General features: G+C 42.3%; 5 protein-coding genes and 1 long non-coding RNA gene across 8 annotated transcripts; 3 read left to right on the forward strand and 3 right to left on the reverse strand.

The window, feature by feature from the left end:
* Positions 1 to 264: 264 nt before the first annotated feature.
* Positions 265 to 1,316, reverse strand: LOC108104419. Its single transcript, XM_017210473.1, has 4 exons — positions 1,048 to 1,316; positions 778 to 981; positions 591 to 724; positions 265 to 534 (listed from the first exon to the last, which is right to left on the reverse strand). The coding sequence occupies exons 1-4, from the start codon at positions 1,135 to 1,137 to the stop codon at positions 294 to 296; spliced, it is 669 nt and encodes a 222-aa protein (XP_017065962.1). The 5' UTR covers positions 1,138 to 1,316; the 3' UTR covers positions 265 to 293.
* Positions 921 to 6,869, forward strand: LOC108104420. The gene is made up of 3 exons (XR_001772299.1): positions 921 to 1,005; positions 4,644 to 5,096; positions 6,738 to 6,869. It is a non-coding gene; the product is annotated as an uncharacterized LOC108104420 (long non-coding RNA).
* Positions 1,412 to 8,865, reverse strand: LOC108104413 (apoptosis-inducing factor 3). 3 transcript variants are annotated; one of them, XM_017210467.1, is made up of 4 exons: positions 8,756 to 8,865; positions 6,523 to 6,609; positions 6,337 to 6,446; positions 1,412 to 3,411 (listed from the first exon to the last, which is right to left on the reverse strand). In XM_017210467.1, exons 1-4 carry the CDS (start codon positions 8,761 to 8,763, stop codon positions 1,697 to 1,699), a joined length of 1,920 nt encoding a protein of 639 aa, XP_017065956.1. In that variant the 5' UTR covers positions 8,764 to 8,865; the 3' UTR covers positions 1,412 to 1,696. The 3 variants fall into 3 exon arrangements, with proteins under 3 accessions (XP_017065956.1, XP_017065957.1, XP_017065958.1); XM_017210468.1 differs by lacking the exon at positions 8,756 to 8,865 and adding an exon at positions 6,862 to 6,970; XM_017210469.1 differs by lacking the exons at positions 6,337 to 6,446; positions 6,523 to 6,609; positions 8,756 to 8,865 and adding an exon at positions 5,402 to 5,541.
* Positions 3,571 to 4,565, forward strand: LOC108104416. Its single transcript, XM_017210471.2, has one exon. It carries the CDS (start codon positions 3,591 to 3,593, stop codon positions 4,392 to 4,394), a length of 804 nt encoding a protein of 267 aa, XP_017065960.1. The 5' UTR covers positions 3,571 to 3,590; the 3' UTR covers positions 4,395 to 4,565.
* A 66-nt stretch (positions 8,866 to 8,931) lies between the features above and the next one.
* LOC108104415 (RNA 3'-terminal phosphate cyclase) lies at positions 8,932 to 10,249 on the forward strand. Its single transcript, XM_017210470.1, has one exon. The coding sequence runs from the start codon at positions 9,067 to 9,069 to the stop codon at positions 10,165 to 10,167; it is 1,101 nt and encodes a 366-aa protein (XP_017065959.1). The 5' UTR covers positions 8,932 to 9,066; the 3' UTR covers positions 10,168 to 10,249.
* Positions 10,159 to 11,275, reverse strand: LOC108104417 (tRNA (guanine-N(7)-)-methyltransferase). Its single transcript, XM_017210472.1, has 4 exons — positions 11,048 to 11,275; positions 10,566 to 10,983; positions 10,408 to 10,509; positions 10,159 to 10,339 (listed from the first exon to the last, which is right to left on the reverse strand). The coding sequence occupies exons 1-4, from the start codon at positions 11,191 to 11,193 to the stop codon at positions 10,235 to 10,237; spliced, it is 771 nt and encodes a 256-aa protein (XP_017065961.1). The 5' UTR covers positions 11,194 to 11,275; the 3' UTR covers positions 10,159 to 10,234.
* Between the last annotated feature and the right edge of the window lie 6,751 nt (positions 11,276 to 18,026).

Raw genomic sequence — 18,026 nt, forward strand, 5'->3', positions numbered from 1 at the left:
AGTTATGTTATCAATTTAGGAATAGAGAAAATACTTTAAAATACTAAACAGTAAAAATAAATACATATGGTAAAGCGGTTGCTTAGTTGATTTGTCAATATTTTAAAAAGTTTGACTACGAGAAGTTCTCTCGTTGGATTACAAAAAAAAACTACGGCTTAAAAAATACTTTTATCGATTGCTAATGGCGCATTAATCAACTTTTTACCGCAAGATCGATTTTAAAAATTATTGTCTGCTTAATGATAAATAAAAAATGTTAAAAAGTAATATACATATTTTAATGGCAATGGTTAAAAACTCTCGACGAACAAATTGAGGGCGTCTATTGTGCCATCCGCCTTGCGGATAGAACGAGCCCCGTGGGACACCTGCGCCAGACAGTCAACACAGTTCCACAAGAAGCGGAGGCAATGCCAGAGGCGCATCAGGATAGTGGGCACATGGTTCTCCTGCGCTAGTCGCAGCCTCTGCACCTCGTGGCAAAGATACCGTCGTCGTTGGATGCGTCGCAGCTTCAGCTCCAGGATGCGCCTGAAAAACAAGATGCGGGAGATTCGGTTATCGGCCGACTTCTATATGCACAATACCTTCGCAGCTGAGTGCAGGCCTTCTCAAAGTCGTTAATTCGCATTCTGGTCACGATCAGCTCCCGACTGAGGTCAAAGGCCCGGGAGCAGAGCATAACACCCCTAGACTCGAAAATATCAGATTTGTCCAGCGCCTAAGATACAGTTGCTATTACTACAAGCAATATCTAGGAGAAATCCCATTTACCAGATCTTTCAGCCTACGGTTGCGCTCCTCCAGTACCTGGATGCGCTCCAAGGCGGCCGCCAATCTATGAGACATTCTGGTTGAGGCTGTCATTTGATCGAAAAGCTCCGTACTGTTCAGCGAGGACATACCGGCTGTGCACTGGCCCAGTGTTTCGTTTAACTCTCCGGTCACCACTAATTCGAGTCCTTTTCGATCCTCAGGCTACAGTTGTCCGCCGGAAAAAGGGTAAGTTAGTACATCCCCCATGATTGCCACGTAAAACCGTACCATTAGTTGGTTCCTTCCCATCTTCGTGATGAACAACCTCAACCCCGCATTTAGCAGGGATCGCTGGGGAGTCCGACCTGAAGCAGGCATCGGATATCTAATGTTCTTAATTTGGAATTTCGATTATCAACGCGAATAAGTCAAGTTATGTTGAGTAAAAAAAAGAGGGAAGTTGGACTTAGGAGAGTTTATATGACTAAAGCAAACAGAGTCTGTAAATGAACAGGGTAAGTAAGGCGGATCATTGCCCTTAGCTTATGCGCTATGATAGCAAACTCTATACACTCTATGCTTGGAAAGTAGAACATTTGACTATTAACTTTTACAAAACCACGATGCATTTTAAATGAAAAACCAAAAACAATTACGACATTGTTAAAACATTTTATTTAGCAAAAATAATCCAAATGACTCAAAAAAATACATTGTGTGGCAAGGAAATAAAAAGCGTACATCTTTGATCTCAGGGTGCCAAAAGTGGCAATCGTGGCAGGAACTCAAGGAAGTTCCCCCAAACTACAATTATAAATATACACAGATAAAGTTTCACTTCTTAAGTGTTTTGCATACGAGTATACCATATAATAAATACTCAACGATTGCATGAAAATTTAACAAATCTCAGCGGTAATACACAATAGTTGATTATTCAGCGAACTTGGGGCAGAGGCTCACCAAGCTTCTTTGTCCAGTCCTCACGGGTGGCGGGGTCTTCGATCTGGCCACGTCCGAGGCACTTGCCCTGCGAGATAAGCTCGGCAAACTGGGCCACAATCGGATCCCGACCGCATGAAGCCACTGCTGTCACCGTATCCGCTTCGTTGATAAAGTAGGCAACGAACTTAAAGTCTTCCATGCTGCCGTCGATGATAACATCCTTGTAGGACCCATGGCCGGCATACCGAATGCCCTTGCCGAAGATCAGAGTGAAGAAGAAGGGCACGGCTTCCAGCTTCTTGACGCCGCCACACATGTTGATGGCCGCCACTCGTCCGTGATATTGAGCCAACTGATAATGACCAATGTTCACGCGATCGTGGGCTAGCCCGTGGATGTGTGCGTTGGCTATGTCTCCGCCAACATAAACATCGGGTACGTTGGACTCCAGGAAATCGGTGACGTCTACGGAGCCATTGCGATTGACCTTCACGCCCGACTTGGCCAAGAACTGGGTGTTGAGTTTGGAGCCAGTACCCAAGATAAGTAGATCGCAGGGCAGACGTGTGCCATCTACTAGCACTACCTGGGTTACCTTGCCCTCTTCATTACCTACGATTTCTGTGATGCCGCTCTCCATGCGCATGACTACGTTGTTGTCATTAAACAGCTGGAGTACCCTCTGACCAATTTCTGCACCGAAAGCGGCCTTCAGTGGAACATTCTCGCGTCCTACCACCGTGACACTTTGCACTTTGGATACCAAACCAGCAGCTGCCTCCAAAGCAATGAAGCTAGATCCGAGGCAAACGACGTTGGACTCGGGGGCAATGGATGCCAATATAGCTTTAGTGTCTGCCAACTCACGCACGGTGCGGACGTTCTCCAAGTTGACACCTGGAATGGGCGGGCGGAAGGCAGAGCAGCCTGTGGCCAAGTAGATCTTGTCGTATTTCACCACATAACCGTTGCTGCAGTGGAGTTCTTTTTGGGCTGTGTCCAGTTTTTCGGCTGCCACTCCCAACCATAGCTCAATATCGTACTCCTTGTAGAACTCCTCGTCGCGGAATCGCAGCTGCTCAATCTCTAGATTCATAGCTTTGGAGATCTTGACACGATCGTAGGGTAAATAGTCCTCTCGGCAAACAAAGATGAGGCGGCCTGTAAAGCCCTCCTGTCGTATGGTTTCCACGGCTACAGCGCCTGAGGGACCACCGCCAACCACAATAAACACTCGCTGATCATCGGGCTTACGTCGAACCATATTCTTGAGTCGCTTAGTGTTGGCCAGATCCGATCGCTTGGCTCGGAGCATCACCTGTCCCTTATTGCTCACCTCCACGCGATAGCACGGCAGCGAATCGAGTCCGGGGAAATCCTCAATATCGCCGTTTTCCAAATTGAAGCAAGCGCCGTGCCAGGGACAACGGACGCGCCCCAAGCCCAAGGCTCCAGTCTGGAGCGGTGCTCCATAATGGGTGCACTTAGCTCCTACCGCTAATAGGCGATCGTTTTGCTTTACCAACAGTACACGGGTATCTTCATCGAAGTCCACCTGCTTCATCTCGTTCTCATTCAGATCCGCGATATTGCAGTCCACACGGACCGCACTGGTGTACTCTGAATCCGGGGAAGACGCTTCCGTCGACATGGTTGTACTAGGACTCTGGGTGCTGCACTTGGACTGGTAGGAACCCACGGCACCACCTGGTGAAGTCATCGTGCAACGAGAGAAACAAAGTGAAACGGAGATAAAGATATAGATAACAAGAGTGTGTGGTTGTGTTGGCCTATAAAATTTTTCCAGTTTTTCTTTAGGGTTTAAGGGAAAGTCTGGCGTAGCTTACTGCTCAGGTAGAAATTAAGATTTGAGATCAGTCAAGAAGATGCCTCGCTTGCGTTCAGAAGTCTTTATGGGACTGCTAATGGTCCTAGGATCGGTGGTATCGCGACCGCATCTCAGCAACCTCCAGGAACTGGAGCTGAGTTCGCTGCGCACCAACAGACAGCTGTTGCAGGCGGAAATCGCCCGTTTGTTTTTGGAACAACCTCCTCGAGCAGAAACTCAACTCCTGCTAGAGGATCTGCAACTGAGAGATCATCAACTAGATCTTCAAATAGAGAATTTGCAGGGAATCGGCAAGGGCAAGAGCACCCAGAGCCTGGCTATCAATCTGACCGCTGACTTTGAGCACCTGCAGCTCAAACTGGATGATTTAAAACGCCAACTTGAGTTTCTAGATGGCAGGTTTGCCTCACAAGAAAAGCAACTGGAAGGACACTCATCGGAAATAGCACTGCCGGCTGCCCCCGGGTTGGGTGCCTTCTTCTGGGGACCCTTGCTGACCATGCCGGAATTTCCGCAGGGGAGTGTGGTCAGTGACCAGCAACATAACCACAACATCCATCAGCAGGATCACCAGCAGGATCAGCAGCAGGTATCAAGTCCCTCCATCATTAAAAGAGTGCTGGACATGCTTAGACCATCTGTAGGAGTAGCAGCTCTGCGGAGCCGTTGGTCTGAGTCGGATAAATCAGCTGGAACGGGCTCACTAACGGCTAAGCCTGTACACATAGTTAGCGCCGATGAACTCCTTCCACAGCTGAAGGACCAGCGAAGATTCCTGGACAATGCCATCACACGACTAGAGCTTTTGGCGGTCAAGAAGGACACAAAACACAAAGAATGATGGATAAGACTTTAAATAAATTATAAGAAAATTGACAATGATTCGAAAACATTTCTTTATAACCGAAAGAAAGATAATTATCGAGTAATTTATTTTAATATATAATTATATATAAAAAAAAAACAGAAATAAGAAGGTTCAAAGTTATATAAGATTTCCCTCCTTTATGATTTTAAGCTTGTAATAAAAATATAATATGGAAAAATCCCTTAAAAACTAGAAATGTAATATTACAAATTTTATTCGCAGACCTATAAGGGAAGGCTAGCAGGTGTTGCCACCGATGGTTACCGACCATAACAAAGCGGATCTTAGCGACAAGTTCGGATCGATTGACTCATACGACCTACTTCAATGTCAGTACAACTCAGCACAAGTCAATAGCTACGTCACCAAGAAAAGCCAGACGGTGAGGAAGCATAAGCGTGACACCTGTAAACCTGTGTTTTACCCTGTTCCAGTCGATTCTGATGTCTACACGCCCCTATCTCAAGTGACTGGCTTTATGATGTATGCATATTATGGTATCGCTGTTATATCGCTGATAAGGGGAACGATAAAGCTTCGATGATGAGGCTTTTACTGAAATCAAACAGTTGGGCCCTCGAAATGATACGGGACAGCAAACTACAAGAGAAGCAAGTCATCTCAGACTGAAATACAGTGAACGGAAAAAATACACTTTCGAAGGGAGAAAATAAGGTATGGTCTATTATAACAAAATATCTTATATGGTTTTAATAATTTTAGAAAGCCATGTAACCTAAGTAATATATTTATTTTTTTCGTTCTGTTAACAAACTTCAACCTTGCACTGTACATTCCTAGCCTCCTCCAACTCTCGGGTCTAATTAGCAACAATTCGCCATGTTACCACAGTTGGGTTTCTCAAACACGCTTGGTTTAAACCGGTTGGCCTTGCCCAACTCATGTGAGTCAAAAGCCCGTCCAAATAATAATAATAACAATTGCATGAGAACAAGTTTGACCAAAATAAAACAACTCACGAAATCAGGTAGCACCGAAAAGGATTGAATAGACCGCAGTTAAGAGAATGTTTCGACCGACTTTAAGAGCCAAATAACGCTTAGACACCGGCAGTTGTCGAACGACGAATGAATTGGGGACCGGAGACCAACGCTGCTGCCTTCAATTTAAGCGAAGCGGGGCCCCAACGATGAGCCCAAGAGAACGGAAAGCAAAGGCAACGGCAATAGGCAAGAGCAAAAGGCATAGGCAAAATTACGATAGCGGTGACTAACAGCAGCTGCACGTACAGTGAATATCGATTAGCAGAGACATGCGATCCGAGCTCATAGGTTACCTCCTTTAAAGCGCATAAAAAATATTTGATTTCTTAAATATAAAGAGGGTAAATTTAGTTCATTAGCAAAGCTAAAGATTGAAAGTTATCCCTCACCAAAACAACTAATTAGGTTCACTAATAACTACTGTGGCAATGACGCAGCATGTAAGCCAAGTTGCGTGCTCCCCCTATCCATATCTCTTTCTCAATCTTAGCCTTATGCCGCTGAGACAATTATCTAAGCACCCCTCTCCGGCAACGCCCCTAAAAACGGGTCATTCCCATTCGCCTAATCACAATTTCTATCAATTGGCCTCGTTCGATTGGTAAAAGGAGCACGGCAATGTTAACTATCATATCATCTACGACATGACCAAACACTTTATAAATTGTAGGCAGAAATTGTGTGATCGGATCGAGATGCATAGGTAACGGTGGAACTGTTGTTAATTAAGATCTTAACTTTGATAAAATGGAATTATTGAATGAAACTATTTTCCCTTTAGGAAAATTATTAATCTTACAATAGGAGAATTCAGTTTAGCTGTAAATAAATATTCAGAAGTACGAAAAGCCCTATTCTGTAACCACAAAATAACAATTCGAAAGTTATCCCTCAGAACATCTGGTAATTACCTGTGGACTTTTCTTTTTTGGGTGTACTACCCGTCGTTTTGTACTCCTTGCAGTTGACGGAACCCATTGTGTGTAGGCGTCGATGTGTACTGAGTATTCCCAAATTTTTCCTGTTTTTTTTTAATATTTTTAAATTGTATAATAATGAAATTCGGATCTACACATCCAGCACAAAGCAGTTTTTACCTAGGTTCAAGGTCGAAAATCCTTAGAAGGTATTTAATGCCTCTTTGCGTTTTGGCCAAATTTAGAGCTGCTCGATAGGGTTGCCACCTGAAAGTTGAATTTGCAGTTTAAAAGCTTGGTTTTTCCACTTAATTACAATCAATCAATGTATTAAAACCCGTTATCAGCTGGTTATTTCCACGAGTGTTATTAATATTTTTCATTTATTCCTCCAGGGGCTGAGTCATCAACCGCAGATGAATATTCCAAATTCCTAAACGTTTTTGAGATGTTGTTTTCTGCAGCAGACGCACATCGCATTGTTTATCTGCGTGCTCTTCGTCGCAAGTCACCACTCACCATTCACCAGGGGCAATAACAATAACAAAAACAAAACAACTGGAATAGCGTGGAAGGAGAGAACGTGAGAGTGTGCAACAGGTCTGTTCTGTGCCGAGAATGGACCAAGAATGCTGCTTGGCGAGAGAGCGCTGGGAAAGCAGGAGCAGGAGAGAGCGAGAGCGAGGCACGTCTGGCGCGCGTGAACTGCGAACCGCGTATGACGCGCAACTTCATCGCTGGACTGGACTGGAAATGGAAGCTTCGTGCCTCCGCAACACATACGCACAGCTGGGGTGTGTGTGTGTGTGTACTCGCACTGCGCACAGGGGCGGTCATGATAGTAATATCAAACTCTGATATCTCTAAGGGTAACTTCTAATATGTATTTCTAATTTTTGCACTACCATTACGTTTAGTAATCAGTTCGATTATGATTAGTTAAGATAGTGTAAAATCTATACTAAAAATAATAAGATTTTAAAACGAAAACCAAGTTTACTTTAGAAACCAAGACGTAAAGAAACAACACAACAGATGCTTCCCTTAACTTATTTTGCAGTAGTAGCAACTAAATGTAAGATAACGTTAGGAATTATCGTTTTGACCGCAATTGTTTGTCTCTGATTTTTTGAGAATGTACTACACTACCAAAGGCATACGTCTGTATGCCTTACTGGCAAACACGTCGCGACCTTGCCGCACTTCACTCACAAGCAATCGGTTCACCTCCTTTGCCTGCCATGCCCCCCGGGCCCAAGAACCACTTGCCGAACCTCTTACCGGCATTTATTTGAAATGGCCATCAACAAGAAGTCATAAAGAGAGTAGCACATAACTTGGCCTTCGTCGTGTTACAGAACAATGCACCCGGCACCCAATCCACCTGTTGCCGGTGCCCACTGTGCCACAGTCAATGCCAGAAGAATTGCCTCACCAACAGCGGAACTAGAACATGGAAAATTCAGTGTTTTCATTATGGTTGGATAGCGTCGTCGCGCTGAGTAACCCTTTCCACGAACTTGCAGTCACCTCTTTTATGATTAATTTTAAAAGGCTTGTTCTGTTAGCAAAAGTTAGTTATAGACTTGTTGATAACTATTTAGCTTACACAAAAGAGAAAATATGTCACACTGTACTGAACAAATTGTTGATAACTCCTTATCTACAAGGAACACAGGCTACGGCTGAATGTTTTTGATTTTTGTATATGTTTATTATGTAGGCATAAGATAAGAAATATCCAAACTATTATTGAATGTAACAAAAAAGGGTAACCCTATCGATACCTTTTTAATTTGAAGCAATGCTAATATCTCAAACTCAAGCCCTTCTGCTTACAAACTTTGTCAGGTATTATGTGTGTCACTGTCTTGAGCCCCTTTTCGTCAATGTCTTTTTTATCGGACTTAGAGAATTACATATATATAAATGGCTTTTTCTAAACTTAATCAGGACTTGTCGGAGTGACGGCTGGCATTTGAAAGCTAATGCTGAGCTATCAAACTACAGTTGAAACTCCTTAAAAATCGCGATCTAGGTTTTTAATTAAAATTTAAAAATAATAATTAAATTAAAAATGACTTAATAAATTTTTGAACTAATGAAACAAAAATATTTCTTCCCATCGCAGTCTTTTTACTTTTATGCGAGTCGGCTCCACATTCACATTCCAGTGGAACCCCAAACTTACAATCCGTGTGATTGCTCAATTCCCAAGTGATTCGGCTTCCCTGCGGAAATATCAGCGCTAATAGTAGTTAAACCACTGGCTGGACTAGATAATTATCGTTCCGATGGCACGTCTAAGATAAGTATGAGCCACCTCAAAGCGGCACGTTTGTAGATATGTATGATTCTTTCTATCGTGCACATACGAACTAATTATGTATAAATTTATATATGAACTACTTACAAAGTCATTTTTAACTGTTGTTCTTCATGCTTTGCATATTGCAGATAATGTACGAGTATTACTTTGTTGAATTATTTGTCCTAAATGCAAAACATAGAAGTCCGCTTGCTTACATTTGGCCAGTGCTACCGGACCAGTTTAAAAATTGCGCTTTTAATAAGCAAAGTATTCCCTGCAAAAAAGCGGCGGTCACACTGGCTGTCAATTTGCAATGAATTGAAGTGTATTATCCTGTCAGATTTTGACGACAGCAAACCCCATTGACAACTTGAAAGAAAACCGGACGAAAAAACTTTAATTCATAAAGAAGAATGAACTCAAAAAAAATCAAAGTGGAAGGCTTCGTGATAATTGACGGCTCTTACTTGGAGGGCGGCGGACAGGCGCTACGCAACGCCCTGAGCTTCAGCTGCATTTTGGGCAAACCGGTGCGCGTCATCAATATCCGAGCCAATCGCCCGAAGCCAGGGCTATCTCATCAGCACCTCCATGGTGTCAATCTGCTTCGGGACATTACCGATGCGCAAGTAAAGGGTAATGCCTTCTCCTCCACCACACTTGAGTTCACACCTAGCGCTATCGTGGGTAACTCATACTACGTCGATACTCATACGGCGGCTAGCATTACCCTGATTTACCAAATGGCCCTTCCAGTACTACTCTTCGCCGGACGTTCCTCTAGTCTGATAGTGCAAGGGGGTACAAACGTGTCCTTTGCTCCGCAGGTGGAGTATATGCAGAAAGTGCTCTTACCGAACCTAAAGTTTTTTGGAGCAGACTTCTACCTGAAGGTTCTCAAGTACGGATTCTACCCGCGCGGCATGGGAACCTGTAAGTTGGACGTTAAACCGGTGAACAAGCTGCACGCTGCACAGCTTATAGACTTCGGCAGCGTCAAGTCGGTCAGCGGAGTGGCTTTCTGTGCCGGACGCGTGCCCAAGAGCATTGCGAAAGATATGGAAGAGGCGGCGCGAGCCGTGATTCCCCGTCTCATACCTTCCCAGCACTTCAGTATCGAATCGGTGAAGCATTCGTTGGAGAGGGCTTGCGACAACGGTGCAGGCATCTTGATCACGGCCCAGACCTCTACCGGCTGTGTGCTAGGTGCCGACATGTTGGATAAGAAAAAAACTAATGCTCATGTGCTTGGCGATGAGGCCGCCTGCAAGCTTGCCGAGTACGTGTGCAAGGAGGTGTGCGTGGATGAACACATGCAGGACCAGCTGATCATCTATATGGCACTGGCAGATGGTCACTCAAAGATGCGTACTGGCCCGCTGTCAAACCACACGCGCACCGCCATCTATATAGCTGAGCAAATGGCGGGGGTTAAGTTTAACGTGGAGGTGGAGTCCACCGATAAGATGCTGGTTTCCTGCAGGGGCCTGGGAATACTCAACGTGTGGTCTTAACAACCGATCTTTAATTTACGGCAATCTTAAATTAATGTCTACATATATAGAGAATATATACTTGGTTCTAAAGGCGTCTGAATATGGCGAGGAAGTGATCACCATTGTTACGCACCACCTTGGCGCCCTCCTCGCTGCTTTGGTAAAGCTTCGGAGTAATGGGATCGGACTTCTATAGATTGGAAATAGGAAAGATTACTTTCTGACAATCTTCAGAATTTATGTTGCTGTGGTACGTACCGACTCTTCTTCGGTGAGACGCTCGTAAAGCGGATGCTCCTCCATATGAGCCACAATCCACTTGTGTAGGTCCTCTACATCTGTCATAGTATACACTAGGCCCTGGGTAAAGAGTTCTTATTTTGCAGTCAAAATGTTTAATAGATTGTGTTACTCACCCCTCTTCTAAGGACGTAGGCATACTCGGAGAGAAGGGCCTGGTTGATAATTCGCCACTTGTGCTTGGCGCGTTTAAAATGCGGGTCCGGGTAGAGAAAGAACATCTTCTCCAGCTGTCCCTTTGTAAAGTAATTGGGCAGATACTTCATGGCGTTGGTACGCAAGCAAGCAACGTTCTGATAAGCACATTCACCGGTGGACAAGCTCTTTTGGCGCAGCGCCGCAATTCGGTCCACGACGTAATCCGACACTTTAACTCTTATTTCCATGCCGATGGAGAACGTCTCGGGGAACATCTCACCCAAGGTAATTAGAAACCCACCATATCCACATCCAATGTCGGCAAAGCTCACCTGGTCACCCGGTTGGATGTTTGGGTACAATGAGCGCCAATCCATATCCTCCGGGCGAGCAGGACTAAGGGATAACTATGTTAATGAGCTTCTATTTGTTAAAGGGGGCCATTTTATAAGCTACTTACTAGTCAAAACTGTGGTCTGCAATGGGATTTGAATGTGCTCTCTGGCGATAGTACCGTTTCTGAGGCAGTCCAGTTACAGCGGACGTGGGGTTCAGCACATCCAGCTCCTGATTCTTTTCCTGATCACGTCCACCGGTGGCCACCATAATTGGAGAACAGTAGAGTCGATTGATGGGAGCACACTGAGAGCATGAAAACAGCACGTTGTGTCTGCCATTAACACGTATAAAAATATACTAAAACATACCTTTTGGTAATGTTAAGGGTATTCCATAGGAAAATATTTACCAAGTTCAATATGAGAACGAGTCAATATTCCCTATCTTGTTTTTTTTTATAATATTGTTGGAATACGGTATACAGGGTAAGATTACGATTAAGATTTGATAAGTAATAGCAATATGTTTTTTTTATTTATTTAACATACTCAAAACGGGACACACAGATTGAAGAATGAATGTCTTGAGACGCTAAAGACCCAAATAAACTTTCCTCATCATTCGTTTGTTGATTTTTGGAATTTTAATTTTGGCCCAAATATTGAATTTTTGGTAAGGGGTACGTACGTATTATTGTTCTGATTTTTTGGTGCGAGCTTTGTTTTCAGGGCGGAGAATTCAGAAAACCGATTGTTAACAACATTTGTTAACAACATTTTGCTAAAGCTAAGAAACTGCAGAAAAGCCGAACTCTTTGCTGCCAAAAGTCGTAACATACTTTCGGGCATAACAAAAATCAGTTTTTCGGCCATAGCACAGCCAAAAATGGTTCAAATGAGGAATGTAATACCTCGTAGGGCTCGTAACTTGATTGTTATGATTCCCAATAGGTTTGCATTCAAATCTGGGAAACTTCATTTTTGGCCCATTTTTGAAAATTTCGATGATGGTACCCCTTATCAAAAATGCGAAATTTGGGCCAAAATTGATTTTCCCAAAATCGAAAAACCAATGATAGGGGTGATAAGTATTGGTCGTTAGCAGCACAAAAAAGTCGTTTTTTTCGCTGTGCGTCTTGTTTTGACCGAGCTAGAGCTAAATAACCGAAAATAATGCTGCAAACTTCTGTTAAAAATCGGTTTCCTGAGTTCCCCGCCCTAAAAACAGAGCCCGCACCAAAAATCAGATCAATAATGATATAAGCAAGTATAGGGGTGTTAAGAGCCGGTAGTTAGCTGTACAAAACAGTCATTGTTTTAGCCGTGCATCTTGTTTTGACCAAGCTAGAGCTAAGAAACTGCAGAAAAGCCGAACTCTTTGCTGCCAAAAGAGCTGGCATCAAAAAATCAGAGCAATAATGATAAAAGCAAGTATAGGGGTGTTAAGAGCCGGTAGTAAGCTATACAAAACAGTCATTGTTCTAGCCGTGTGTTTTGTTTTGACCAAGCTAGAGCTAAGAAACTGCAGAAAAGCCGAACTCTTTGCTGCCAAAAGTCGTAATATACTTTCGGGCACAACAAAAATCAGTTTTTCGGCCATAGCACAGCCAAAAATGGTCCAAATGCGGAGTGTAATACCTCGTAGGGCTCGTAACTTGATTGGTATGATTCCCAATTGGTTTGCATTCAAATCTGGGAAACTTCATTTTTGGCCTATTTTAGAAAATTTTGATGATGGTACCCCTTATCAAAAATGCGAAATTTGGGCCAAAATTGATTTTCCCAAAATTGAAAAACCAATGATAGGGGTGGTTAGTATTGGTCGTTAGCAGCACAAAACAGTCGTTATTTTGGCTGTGCGTCTTGTTTTGACCGAGCTAGAGCTAAATAACCGAAAATAATGCTGCACATTTCTGTTAAAAATCGGTTTCCTGAGTACACCCGCCCTAAAAGCAGAGCTCGCACCAAAAATCAGATCAATAATGATATAAGCAAGTATAGGGGTGTTAAGAGCCGGTAGTTAGCTGTACAAAACAGTCATTGTTTTAGCTGGCATCTTGTTTTGACCAAGCTAGAGCTAAGAAACTGCAGAAAAGCCTAACTCTTTGCTGCCAAAAGAGCTGGCACCAAAAAATCAGAGCAAATATGATAAAAGCAAGTATAGGGGTATTAAGAGCCGGTAGTAAGCTATACAAAACAGTCATTGCTTTAGCTGTGTTTCTTGTTTTGACGAAGCTAGAGCTAAGAAACTGCAGAAAAGCCGAACTCTTTGCTGCCAAAAGTCGTAACATACTTTCGAGCACAACAAAAATCAGTTTTTCGGCCATAGCACAGCCAAAAATGGTCCAAATGAGGAATGTAATACCTCGTAGGGCTCATAACTTGATTGGTATGATTCCCAATTGGTTTGCATTCAAATCTGGGAAACTTAATTTTTGGCCTATTTTTGAAAATTTTGATGATGGTACCCCTTATCAAAAATGCGAAATTTGGGCCAAAATTGATTTTCCCAAAATCGAAAAACCAATGATAGGGGTGGTTAGTATTGGTCGTTAGCAGCACAAAACAGTCGTTCTTTTGGCTGTGCGTCTTGTTTTGACCGAGCTAGAGCTAAATAACCGAAAATAATGCTGCACATTTCTGTTAAAAATCGGTTTCCTGAGTTCCCCGCCCTAAAATCAGAGCTCGCACCAAAAATCAGATCAATAATGATATAAGCAAGTATAGGGGTGTTAAGAGCCGGTAGTTAGCTGTACAAAACAGTCATTGTCTAGCCGTGCATCTTGTTTTGACCAAGCTAGAGCTAAGAAACTGCAGAAAAGTTGAACTCTTTGCTGCCAAAAGAGCACCAAAAAATCAGAGCAAATATGATAAAAGCAAGTATAGGGGTATTAAGAGCCGGTAGTAAGCTATACAAAACAGTCATTGCTTTAGCTGTGTTTCTTGTTTTGGCCAAGCTAGAGCTAAGAAACTGCAGAAAAGCCGAACTCTTTCCTGCCAAAAGTCGTAACATACTTTCGGGCACAAAAAAATCAGTTTTTCGGCCATAGCACAGCCAAAAATTGTCCAAATGAGGAATGTAATACCTCGTAGGGCTCATAAATTGATTGCTATGATTCCCAATTGGTTTGCATTCAAATCTGGGAAACTTAATTTTTGGCCTATTTTTGAAAATTTTGATGATCAAATTTCAAAAATGCGAAATTTGGGCCAAAATTGATTTTCCCAAAATCGAAAAACCAATGATAGGGGTGGTTAGTATTGGTCGTTAGCAGCACAAAACAGTCGTTCTTTTGGCTGTGCGTCTTGTTTTGACCGAGCTAGAGCTAAATAACCGAAAATAATGTTGAAAATTTCTGTTAAAATTCGGTTTCCTGAGTTCCCCGCCCTAAAAACAGAGCTCGCATCAAAAATCAGATCAATAATAATATAAGCAAGTATATGGGTGTTAAGAGCCGGTAGTTAGCTGTACAAAACAGTCATTGTTTTAGCCGTGCATCTTGTTTTGACCAAGCTAGAGCTAAGAAACTGCAGAAAAGCCTAACTCTTTGCTGCCAAAAGAGCTGGCACCAAAAAATCAGATCAATAATGATATAAGCAAGTATAGGGGTGTTAAGAGCCGGTAGTTAGCTGTACAAAACAGTCATTGTTTTAGCCGTGTGTCTTGTTTTGACCGAGCTGGAGCTAAGAAACTGCAGAAAAGCCGAACCCTTTGCTGCCAAAAGTCGTAACATACTTTCGGGCACAAAAAAAATCAGTTTTCGGCCATAGCACAGCCAAAAATGGTCCAAATGAGGAATGTAATACCTCGTAGGGCTCGTAACTTGATTGGTATGATTCCCAATTAGTTTGCATTCAAATCTGGGAAACTTCATTTTTGGCCTATTTTAGAAAATTTTGATGATGGTACCCCTTATCAAAAATGCGAAATTTGGGCCAAAATTGATTTTCCCAAAATCGAAAAACCAATGATAGGGGTGGTTAGTATTGGTCGTTAGCAGCACAAAACAGTCGTTATTTTGGCTGTGCGTCTTGTTTTGACCGAGCTAGAGCTAAATAACCGAAAATAATGCTGCACATTTCTGTTAAAAATCAGTTTCCTGAGTTCCCCGCCCTAAAATCAGAGCTCGCACCAAAAATCAGATCAGTAATGATATAAGCAAGTATAGGGGTGTTAAGAGCCGGTAGTTAGCTGTACAAAACAGTCATTGTCTAGCCGTGCATCTTGTTTTGACCAAGCTAGAGCTAAGAAACTGCAGAAAAGTTGAACTCTTTGCTGCCAAAAGAGCTGGCACCAAAAAATCAGAGCAAATATGATAAAAGCAAGTATAGGGGTATTAAGTAGTAGTAAGCTATACAAAACAGTCATTGCTTTAGCTGTGTTTCTTGTTTTGGCCAAGCTAGAGCTAAGAAACTGCAGAAAAGCCGAACTCTTTCCTGCCAAAAGTCGTAACATACTTTCGGGCACAAAAAAATCAGTTTTTCGGCCATAGCACAGCCAAAAATGGTCCAAATGAGGAATGTAATACCTCGTAGGGCTCATAAATTGATTGCTATGATTCCCAATTGGTTTGCATTCAAATCTGGGAAACTTAATTTTTGGCCTATTTTTGAAAATTTTGATGATCAAATTTCAAAAATGCGAAATTTGGGCCAAAATTGATTTTCCCAAAATCGAAAAACCAATGATAGGTGTGGTTAGTATTGGTCGTTAGCAGCACAAAACAGTCGTTCTTTTGGCTGTGCGTCTTGTTTTGACCGAGCTAGAGCTAAATAACCGAAAATAATGTTGAAAATTTCTGTTAAAATTCGGTTTCCTGAGTTCCCCGCCCTAAAAACAGAGCTCGCATCAAAAATCAGAACAATAATAATATAAGCAAGTATATGGGTGTTAAGAGCCGGTAGTTAGCTGTACAAAACAGTCATTGTTTTAGCCGTGCATCTTGTTTTGACCAAGCTAGAGCTAAGAAACTGCAGAAAAGCCTAACTCTTTGCTGCCAAAAGAGCTGGCACCAAAAAATCAGATCAATAATGATATAAGCAAGTATAGGGGTGTTAAGAGCCGGTAGTTAGCTGTACAAAACAGTCATTGTTTTAGCCGTGTGTCTTGTTTTGACCGAGCTGGAGCTAAGAAACTGCAGAAAAGCCGAACCCTTTGCTGCCAAAAGTCGTAACATACTTTCGGGCACAAAAAAAATCAGTTTTTCGGCCATAGCACAGCCAAAAATGGTCCAAATGAGGAATGTAATACCTCGTAGGGCTCGTAACTTGATTGGTATGATTCCCAATTAGTTTGCATTCAAATCTGGGAAACTTCATTTTTGGCCTATTTTTGAAAATTTTGATGATGGTACCCCTTATCAAAAATGCGAAATTTGGGCCAAAATTGATTTTCCCAAAATCGAAAAACCAATGATAGGGGTGGTTAGTATTGGTCGTTAGCAGCACAAAACAGTCCTTCTTTTGGCTGTGCGTCTTGTTTTGACCGAGCTAGAGCTAAATAACCGAAAATAATGTTGAAAATTTCTGTTAAAATTCGGTTTCCTAAGTTCCCCGCCCTAAAAACAGAGCTCGCACCAAAAATCAGATCAATAATGATATAAGCAAGTATAGGGGTGTTAAGAGCCGGTAGTTAGCTGTACAAAACAGTCATTGTTTTAGCCGTGTGTCTTGTTTTGACCGAGCTGGAGCTAAGAAACTGCAGAAAAGCCGAACTCTTTGCTGCCAAAAGTCGTAACATACTTTCGGGCACAAAAAAATCAGTTTTTCGGCCATAGCACAGCCAAAAATGGTCCAAATGAGGAATGTAATACCTCGTAGGGCTCGTAAGTTGATTGGTATGATTCCCAATTGGTTTGCATTCAAATCTGGGAAACTTAATTTTTGGCCTATTTTTGAAAATTTTGATGATGGTACCCCTTATCAAAAATGCGAAATTTGGGCCAAAATTGATTTTCCCAAAATCGAAAAACCAATGATAGGGGTGGTTAGTATTGGTCGTTAGCAGCACAAAACAATCGTTCTTTTGGCTGTGCGTCTTGTTTTGACCGAGCTAGAGCTAAATAACCGAAAATAATGTTGAAAATTTCTGTTAAAATTCGGTTTCCTGAGTTCCCCGCCCTAAAAACAGAGCTCGCACCAAAAATCAGATCAATAATGATATAAGCAAGTATAGGGGTGTTAAGAGCCGGTAGTTAGCTGTACAAAACAGTCATTGTCTAGCCGTGCATCTTGTTTTGACCAAGCTAGAGCTAAGAAACTGCAGAAAAGCCGAACTCTTTGCTGCCAAAAGTCGTAACATACTTTCGGGCACAAAAAAAATCAGTTTTTCGGCCATAGCACAGCCAAAAATGGTCCAAATGAGGAATGTAATACCTCGTAGGGCTCGTAACTTGATTGGTATGATTCCCAATTGGTTTGCATTCAAATCTGGGAAACTTAATTTTTGGCCTATTTTTGAAAATTTTGATGATGGTACCCCTTATCAAAAATGCGAAATTTGGGCCAAAATTGATTTTCCCAAAATCGAAAAACCAATGATAGGGGTGGTTAGTATTGGTCGTTAGCAGCACAAAACAGTCCTTCTTTTGGCTGTGCGTCTTGTTTTGACCGAGCTAGAGCTAAATAACCGAAAATAATGTTGAAAATTTCTGTTAAAATTCGGTTTCCTGAGTTCCCCGCCCTAAAAACAGAGCTCGCACCAAAAATCAGATCAATAATGATATAAGCAAGTATAGGGGTGTTTAGAGCCGGTAGTAAGTTATACAAAACAGTCATTGTTTTAGCCGTGTGTCTTGTTTTGACCAAGCTAGAGCTAAGAAACTGCAGAAAAGCCGAACTCTTTGTTGCCAAAAGAGCTGGCACCAAAAAATCAGAGCAATAATGATAAAAGCAAGTATAGGGGTATTAAGAGCCGGTAGTAAGCTATACAAAACAGTCATTGTTCTAGCCGTGTGTCTTGTTTTGACCAAGCTAGAGCTAAGAAACTGCAGAAAAGCCGAACTCTTTGCTGCCAAAAGTCGTAATATACTTCCGGGCACAACAAAAATCAGTTTTTCGGCCATAGCACAGCCAAAAATGGTCCAAATGCGGAATTTAATA

This window comes from Drosophila eugracilis, unplaced genomic scaffold (genome assembly GCF_018153835.1).
Source record: "Drosophila eugracilis isolate 14026-0451.02 unplaced genomic scaffold, ASM1815383v1 contig_2167, whole genome shotgun sequence".
Classification (NCBI taxonomy): Eukaryota; Metazoa; Arthropoda; class Insecta; order Diptera; family Drosophilidae; genus Drosophila; species Drosophila eugracilis.